Source organism: Austrofundulus limnaeus, unplaced genomic scaffold (assembly GCF_001266775.1).
Source record: "Austrofundulus limnaeus strain Quisiro unplaced genomic scaffold, Austrofundulus_limnaeus-1.0 Scaffold3, whole genome shotgun sequence".
NCBI lineage: Eukaryota > Metazoa > Chordata > Actinopteri > Cyprinodontiformes > Rivulidae > Austrofundulus > Austrofundulus limnaeus.
In genome coordinates this window covers 379702-388997 of record NW_013952405.1, presented here as the reverse complement: position 1 = coordinate 388997, position 9296 = coordinate 379702, and the positions used below count along the sequence as shown (strand labels likewise).

The 9296-nt window shown below is 39.8% G+C and overlaps 1 protein-coding gene across 2 annotated transcripts in view; it reads left to right on the top strand.

Annotated features, from left to right (window-relative positions):
• Window positions 1-9296, top strand: part of nr2c2 (nuclear receptor subfamily 2, group C, member 2) — a 16406-nt gene that overhangs the window by 990 nt on the left and 6120 nt on the right. For both annotated transcript variants that reach the window (XM_014016032.1, XM_014016038.1), the window contains exons 2-10: window positions 889-973; window positions 1166-1261; window positions 3497-3697; window positions 3838-3943; window positions 4076-4255; window positions 5916-6072; window positions 6197-6287; window positions 6754-6899; window positions 7955-8120. In XM_014016032.1, the coding sequence (XP_013871486.1) occupies window positions 914-973; window positions 1166-1261; window positions 3497-3697; window positions 3838-3943; window positions 4076-4255; window positions 5916-6072; window positions 6197-6287; window positions 6754-6899; window positions 7955-8120 (1203 nt within the window). In that variant the 5' untranslated portion in view covers window positions 889-913. The remainder of the gene's footprint in view (window positions 1-888; window positions 974-1165; window positions 1262-3496; window positions 3698-3837; window positions 3944-4075; window positions 4256-5915; window positions 6073-6196; window positions 6288-6753; window positions 6900-7954; window positions 8121-9296) is intronic.

The following is a 9296-nucleotide window of genomic DNA, read 5'->3' as shown; positions in this document are numbered from 1 at the left end:
TATATATATATATGGATTTACATGAAAAGACATTGAACCCAATTCACGATGATCACCGCAGCCAGATGGTCCTAAAAATGCCAAACTGGTTATATTTCCCTTCAATTTTACAGAAACTGAGATGGGCTGCTACACATAATGACAACATAATGTTTTGTACCATTCTAGACACATTAATCATTTTATGCAAAGGTTGTCAAATCAGACCCTTTATTAAGGTGTAACATTAGGTAAAAAACATAGCTGAGTTAAAGTTATGGTGATTGACAAAATGAGTAAACTTTTAAGAAATAAAGACCTAACATTGAAAGAACACATTACCCCTTCACATGTCAGAGTTTTAAACTCTGTACGATGAGAAGGTACAGAGTTATACACATCTTAGTCCAATCATGTAAATGATGCTATGAGCACCCTTGTGTGTTTCTGTGTGTTGAGGATAACTTTCTACTGTCATGTCACACTTCAGCTCACTGTCTGTCAATTCAACTTATCTTACACAACAATGGCTATAATTAAAGTCAATTAACTGGGGTGGCCATCTTTAATTTAATTCCAAAAGTTGATCAGATTTAGATGGTTACCTTCTGAGAGTTTCATCAAAAATTTATCTAGGGGTTCATGAGATATTTTGATAACACAACAGAAAAACTTGAGCACAGATACAGTAAAAAAATGCATTTTTTTGTCCTGTTGTCTTTGGCAGTGAGCAATAAAGAAACTCAACGTCAGAGTTGCTGGCATTTGATGTTCAGGTTTTAAAACAAAAAATGATTTTAGTTATTTTGTAACCCATCACCAAGACTGCAAATCTAACAGAATAATCAAAATAAAACCAGCAGTGTGTAAATAATATGAATTTATGTACTTTGACATTCCTCCAAACAGGCCTCCCAAATGACTTTGTACCACCATGGTGACCAACCTGAATCTGCCTCCTCAGCAGAACGCAGACACTGAGCACAAGTCAGAGGTGAGTAAGCAGAGAAAGACTTTGTGCTGCTTTTTGGCTGAGTGTTTACCTTTTGAAAAACACCTTGGGGATCATCTCCCTCTTGGAATATCACAGATGAATACAATGCTTTCTAATTACATATGCAAAAGAAATACTTACTTTCGTTGTACTTGTACGTTAACTTAGATCATCTGTGTCTAACTGGGTTAGAGGTTGCCCGCTCCATCTGAGTCAGCGATGAGCGAGTCTCCCCAGCGTTTTCAGGTCATCTCCACCGAGCCGGCCACAACGCCACAGCAAATACAGGTAATCACTGAGCTTCAGAGAAGATCAGAGGATGTGAAAGTTGCTGATGGTTGTTGAGCTCTAGAGTAGACATCTCTTTATGGTCCGTTTACACGGAGATGGGTTTTCAGTGAAACCACAACTGTTTTTTGCGATCCAGCTGCTCGTTTACATATCACAGGTGGTCAGAGACTTTGACATGGGCACTTTATGAAACCAGGGCCCGTATTTATCAAACTTCTTAGAATTCCTCTTAAGAATGCTGCTAAGAGTGGCTTAAAGGGGACCTATTATGCAAAATTCACTTTTTAAAGGTTTTTTTTACTCAACTTTGGGTATGTACTTCTTAAAAAAAACAGTCCTAGGACCAAAAAAATGCACCCAGGGGCATATTTACTGCAAGTAAATGTATTTTTAATGTATATTAACGACAAATTTTATACTTCCGCCATTTTGTGATGTCACAAGCCGTACAACAACCCACCGGAACCTGCGTTCAGCCCATTACCTAGCAACCCCCGGGTGAGACTCCACCTCCTCAGTATAAAAAGCCATCACGGTTGTTGTTGTGCAATGCGCAGCTCTTTTCACAATAGGGCAATGGGTAGAGTGTTGGACCAGAGAGTGGGAAACCAGGGTTCGAGACCAGCACGGACGCAATTAAATTATTTATTTTCGTTCGTTATGAACACATTTTCTCATGTACCTCTATTGTTTACCTTATTAAAGCCTTGTTAAAACCTATTTGTTCGAGTTTCTGAGGTATTTTGACCGCTGCTGCTCCCTGCTCTGGTAACAGCATGCAGAGTGAGCGCAGACCAGAGGAGAGGAGGGGGAGGAAAAAAAAGAAGCTGGGACCACGACTCTGCCTCTGGGTCTCACTCAGGGTCTCATATGGTTGTCCAACGGAGCTTCTGCTATTATTAGCCATGCTAACGTAAACGCTGGCTTTGGAGGGCAGAGTTAATGTCAACAGATTTTTGGAGGGCGTTACCAACAGAGCTCATTAACATAAACAGCTGTTCTGAACGGAAGTCAGAGCAGGCAGAACTAGAAAATGGGAAGTTTTATTATCTGAGAATTATTTTGTGCATTAAATTGAATGAACATGGTCTACTCTGGACAGACCACAGACATACCATAAACATTTCTAGGACCCATAATTGGTCTCCTTTAAGTGTAAAAAAATTTGCACATGCACTCACCAGCTGATTATATTTAATATTTTCTCCAAAAGCCACACACAAATATCTGCCTTTTAGTCCAACATTTATGCACATCTTTCTTTCTTTCTTTCTTTCTTTCTTTCTTTCTTTCTTTCTTTCTTTCTTTCTTTCTTTCTTTCTTTCTTTCTTTCTTTCNTTCTTTCTTTCTTTCTTTCTTTCTTTCTTTTCTTTTCTTTTCTTTTCTTTTCTTTTCTTTTCTTTTCTTTTCTTTCTTATTAAACCTGTTTTCCACACCTTTATAACTGAGAACAACATTCAGGTGGGGAGGAGGACAGCTGTAATCTCTGTCTCTTCAGTCCATCTCAGACCCCTAGTGGCAGCTCTTAACCATTTAAGAGAAAAAAACATTTAAGAGTCCTCTGGAGCACTTCAGGAGTTCTAAGAGTGATTCTTAGACTTAAGAATTTTGATAACTGACACGTCTGAGATTAGGAGCAAATCTAAGAAATTTTCAGCACTTAAATCTAAAAATCCACTCTAAAAAGTTTGATAAATACAGGTCCAGGTCTCAGATTGGAAATTTTCGATAACACACCCTACGGAGGTGTGAAGTACACCTCAGGAGTGAAAGCATACATGTGTGCACAGCTGACACACAAGCGACTACAGCAAAAGTTTTTATCTAAACTTACATCAATTACAAAAAATTACAGACGGCAGAGTGTTTTTTTTTTTTGTGTTACTCACCCTTTGCAGCCTGAAGGAGCAAAACCAAAAAAAAAAAAAAAACATCCAAGTCTGAAGGAATGTTTATTCTGGCAACCCTGCCTTGCACGTTACTGCAGTGGTTCCACAAAAACAGGTGATTTGTGTGTGTGTGTGTGTGTGTGTGTGCGTGCGTGCGTGCGTGCGTGCGTGTGTGCGTGCGTGCATTTGCCCCAATAAACATTGGAAAAAAACCCACCAGAATTTCAAGGGACTGGTCTGTGTTAACAGGGTCTTAATTAGTGCAGCTCTGACATTTCCTTATTTTCTTTAATCACATTCACGCATGTTTTCTGTCTGCCTTCTCCACCTTTCCCACCTTCAGATTGTAACCGACCAGCAGACGGGTCAGAAGATCCAGATAGTGACAGCGATGAACCCGTCCAGTGCTCCGAAGCAGCAGTACATTCTGGCCACGGCTGACAGCTCAGGAGCAAGCAAGGTCATCCTGACCTCACCGGAGACTCACAACACGAAGCAGGTCATCTTCACAGCTGCAGACAACCTGATGCCAGGAAGAATACAGGTACATTTCTGGCATATCACCCCAAAATTGCTAATATTGGAAAGTCATCTGTAGAACTTCAGCTGTGTTTAAGTGGTTTCGGACCCATTATGTTGACACTAAAGTTGGAACAAGTGAAGTTGAAAGGCCTGCTTTTTCAGATTGTCACAGACCCATTGTCAATGGAACGGTTGTTAGGACAATCGGGGGATTTAAGTCGACCTCAACCAGTGGAGTACTGTGTAGTGTGTGGGGACAAAGCTTCAGGTAGCTTACATTACACCTATACCTCAACACGTGACCATGTACTATCCAAACAGTTTGTTCAGCTTCCTGCTGTTAGCACTCTCACCAACATGCTCACAGTGACTCACACGCTCTGACTGTGTCTGCATTCAGGGCGTCACTACGGAGCGGTCAGTTGTGAGGGGTGTAAGGGTTTTTTCAAACGGAGCGTGAGGAAGAATCTGACCTACAGCTGTCGCAGTAAGCAGGACTGCGTCATCAACAAACATCACCGCAACCGCTGCCAGTTCTGCCGGCTGAAGAAATGCCTTGAAATGGGGATGAAAACTGATTGTGAGTGTGTAATACTGGCTACATGTAACATATATTAAGTGTTGTCATAGAGTTTAGAGGTTTTACAAAAACTGATATGAATCATTTTAGTTTTTAGGCTTATGAGGTACAGAGAAATTGGCGTTACTCATCTATTTAGTGCGGCGTAAGGTAGGACTGGTAGTTTATTGACAATTTAGTTCACAAATATGTATTTCTTTCAATCGTGGTTTCAAAATATTTGGTTTAAATCAAAGCAGCATGACACTGAAGATAATTTGACTGTTTCTGTGTAATGTCCTCACAGTGTATTTTTTACTCTCACTACAGCATGCTTCCTTTTTTCTCTTATAAGAGACTGATATTTTGCTTACTATCTTTTTAGTTTATTATGTAAAGAGGCAGCCATTTTTCAGCGCTGTTGGCAATGCATCTGTAACTTTTCATCCACTACAGTTCACTAAAACTCATCAGTTGCTACTGGAAAAGTAGGTCTTATACACTATAACAGTTCAACCAATAACGCAAATGTCAATATTTGAAACTGTCTTTTATGATTTTTTGACTCCTCAAAAAAGTCAAAAGACTATAATTCTTTTCTGAAGCCACATTTAAAACTTTATTTAACTTTATTTAACAGTAACCATATTAAAATAGATTGTAAATGAAAGCATATGATGCAAGTCTCAATAGTAATGCAGCTCACTTTTAAATCATCTGATTCAGCATTGATTCTTGAAAAAAAAGTTGTTTGCAAACAGTTTTGCTTTAATATGTTTAATTTTTCTTCTTGGGTATTATTAATTAACATATTTTATATAAATTAAAGTTTGTGATTAACTATAACTGCAGACGACATTTATATAGTGTAAAGGCAAATTCTGAAAGTGTACTAAGCACATTTTTGTGTCATGAAATTTAACATCATTGCCAAGGAGAGTCGTTCGCTGGGATATTATCTGAAGCTATAATAATAATATAGTAAATCACCGCAGATTTTTGTTGTGTATCCATTTATCTTATGAAGGGTTTAGTTTATGTAACTCTGAATATTTGTAATTACAGTATATAGTGGTGCCATGTTCATTTAGCAGTCTGCGTCATGGTGAATTCTGCTTATAGTGAACACTGTGTTGTGAATAGACTATTTAACAGTCCAAACGCAGCTAAAGTTGTTGTCTTTCTTACAGTTTCTCCTCAATGCTGTCAGTAAATCAACTTTATCCAAATCATTTATTACAAATGCAACATTAAGTTAGTGCAGTGATGCAGTTTTCTTTTTCACTCCTGAAGAGCAGCTGCAGGCTGATTGCAGCTGTAAGCTGCACAGGTGACTTTATTATAGTGAATTTACATGTAAAGAGATGAAACATAAAGCCATATTAAGATTTTCCCATGTAAAATTTATATTTTAAGATCTGACTGTGAATCTACACAAAATCTACATTGATTTGAAAAAAATACAGCACAGGTTGAACATTAAAAATCTGTAATATCCATCACTTTGTATGTCAGTTTCTGAGGCTTCATAATGCAATCAGGTACATCCTGTTTTATGAAGAATGCAGGTTGTAACTAACTGGTCATAATTGTTGCTTAAATTAGTAGAATGTCTTTCATAATTATCATGTTCTAATCATCAGGACAGTGTAACAACAGTCTGCATTCTGTATTTGTTTAGCCGTTCAGAGTGAGAGGAAGCCTATCGACATAATGCCTAGAGAGAGGCATTCTAACTGTGCTGCCTCCACTCAGAAGATCTATATCCGTAAGGACCTGAACAGCCCACTTATCGCCACACCAACCTTTATCTCTGATACAGATACTGAAGGCTCCAGGTCAGTGGAAATCAGAGCTACAGACAAACATTAGGCCTGATCTCTGTCAGCTGCTTTACTGTAACGATTGTAATGATGATGTATATTTTATGAGCTGGTGTAGATAAGGCTCTGTGTTGTGCAGATCCAGTCTGCTGGACCAAGGGATGCTTGTTAATATCCAGCAGCCTGTCATCCAGACTGATGGAACTCTGCTGCTTGCAGCAGACTCAAAGGTATGTCCTCTGCTCTAGTTAGAGTAAACGTCTTTTTCTTCTGCTGCTCTTTGTCTTCTGTTGCTTTAAACATCGCTTCTTATTGCAACTTTTGAGTAATGGGCAGTAGTTACTTAAGGCTTTTTCACAAGACACCTCAGTTTGGGACTTAGACACATTTTTGCCACCTTGCTATGACTTATGAATGGATTGAGGCGGTAAAGTCTGTCACATTTAACACGTATGTTAACATACTGTGGCTGCTCTACTCCTCCTTTTGGTTCTGTTCTGTGATGCATGCTTCATTTCTGAAAACTCACATCTGTGCGGGACGTGGCTGGCTCCATCTGTTGATTTATGAATGGCCAGAGGAAGCACAAGACGTACTTGTCTGTGTGCCAGTTTTGGGGAAATGTTTTATGAAATACCCTTAGTTTTTCTGACTTATGTGATTAAAATTATTCAAGAACATCTCACTTGTTGACAGATGGATTCGGGACACGGAGACCTGGGGACGCTAGCCAGTGTAGTGACGTCATTAGCCAACCTGAGCGACTCTCTGAAAGAAAACCTGAACAACGGTGATACCTCAGACAGCCAACAGGAAGAGCAGTCTGCCAGTGAGATAACACGGTCAGTTTGTTCAGCTCAAAGTGAAGACCAGATGAAGTCTCGTCCTTGTTTGATTAGGTTTAAGCTCATGCATTATTAGCTTCTGCAATATATGGATTCAATATTAAAAAACAAGTTAAAAACAGTCAACTTTTTATGACTTCATTTAAAACAATATGCAACATTTGACCAAAAGTATTCTCAACATTTTAAAGAGCGTTATATTCTTGTTTTTTCTTGCTAACTAAGCTGCGATCTGAGCCCTTCGACCAGTATTTAACACTGGGTTAAAATCTACCAGTAATTTCTGATGTCGTTGATCCAGTCTTTACCAGGTGGTCAGCACTTGCTGACTCAGCCCAACAACAAGCAAGCATCAGTTTACCATGAATGATCAAGCAGACAAGCAGGCTTTTTGAACTTGAACAACTACCTGTGTGAGATGAGCCTCACTACTCAATTTAAGCTCCATCCAAACTGCTAAATCAGCTCTCATTGTCGCAATTGTGAGATGAAAATTGTGTCACTTTGTTCACAGCTTTGAGTCTTCCACCCTTTCTTTTGCACAACCCGCTGTGAGAACTTTTCACCCCTCTCCACACAAGAACTAAACTGTGTGATTGGTCAGAAGTTTGTGGGCGTGTTTGTTTTTGCTAGAAGCATTTTTCTTCAACTACTCGCTCCCAGAAGACGACTGTTTTACCCGGAACAAGATATTTATAAATATAGTCAAATGGAAATAAAACAGATGTGCAGAGAGAAACCTCTCTGCCAAAACTCCTTTAACTGGGACAGATTTGTTGAAAAAAGTTTCAACATTTGAACCCCCTAGACCTCTTAACATTTCTTTTCACATTTTTGTTTTTATTTATTTGACTTATGAACTGTGTGTCAATTATGTCACTTTATCAACCTCAAAGAAGCTTAGAAATATAGGAAAAAAGAAGATGAAAACTTGATCTTTAAGAAATTCTGATGTACTTGCTGTTCCTCTCATGTTTGATATTCTTTGTGCATCACACAAGAGGGAAAGTTTTGTGTTTACAAAAAGATCTCTTTGTGTGTATTCCATACAGTGCCTTTGACACTCTGGCCAAAGTCTTTAACCCATCTGAAGAAAATCTGTCTGAGAAGTCGCAGTGTGTCAGCGAAACAACCATCCAGCTAATTGGTCAGGACCAGGAGACACCGATCATTGAGGTGGAGGGGCCACTGCTCACAGACAGCCATGTCAGTTTTAAGGTGGGTGGAGTTCTGATTAAAGGAAAGACTAGCCATGAACACAGCATTACAAAACACTTCTTTATTAAAACAGGTATTCAAGTCCGCTTCTCATCTACTGTTATCCAAGCAGGGTGCCCTGCCACCCCAATGGAACCGACCGCACCCCCCATGAAGATTATGGCTTATATAGGATTAATAAACATCTGTACTTGTTCACATGTACCAGTTATTGGGGATTTTTGTAATAAATGTTAAAGCGTCCCAGTTTCATCATTAGCAAAGACACATCTGACTTGTGCACATAAAGCAGGCTACCAAAGAGAGAGTGCGTGCCACAGGATCATCTGCTTCAGGAGCACACACAGTTTGTTTTAGTGTTCCTCCTAGTGTTACTCACTGTTTTTGCTTCTTTATGGGCCAATATTATGTGTTTCTCAGGCATATATTTAAACACTATACCATAATAAAGTATCTGTGTCACCTTTAGCTGTTTTTAAAATGCTGTTATGTTTAAATAGAAAATAAACTTATCTTCTCATCACTTAGTGATGGGACTCCAAGACAATGGTCTGTGTGATGCCTGCGGCATTGAATCAAAGACCTCTTTGCACTATTTAGGCCGATGCTTGGCTCTGAGTAGTCCAAGGGAAAGAATTCTTGGAGACCCCTTTGTGGATCCCGAGAAGCTTAGAACACTGAGGGTTTCTAACCTGGTGTCCTTTATCCGAGGGACAAAAAGGTTTGATTAAAGCCCAGTATCTTTTGGGGAGAGCAATGGGCCCACTTATGAGGCCCCAGCTCACCTGGGTTGTACCCATCCCCAATTACCATTACCATTCTCATCACTTCCTCTTGTAAACGCCTTGAAATTGGCCTCTGTCTCTTTAAGAACCTCCTTCTGCTTCTGTTCAGTCCCGTTCGGTGTGGGGTTCACATGTGGGGGACTCGTGCGCTATGAAGCAGTTTACTTGGCGTCTGAAAATACATTTCCTCAAAGGTATTTTTTAATCTGAAAAGAGCTTCACTGAATGAGAGGTAGCGTTGAGATTCACTTTCACCCGAGAGCCTGCAGGAGTCATGGGTGGGGTGTGTGTGTGGGGTTGGGGGGGTGCGCTCTGCCATGAGGAAGCTCGGCTTAAAGACACGTCCCAGGGGCGTTTCTGGTCCCAAAAGGCGTTTCTGGTCCCCACCTGT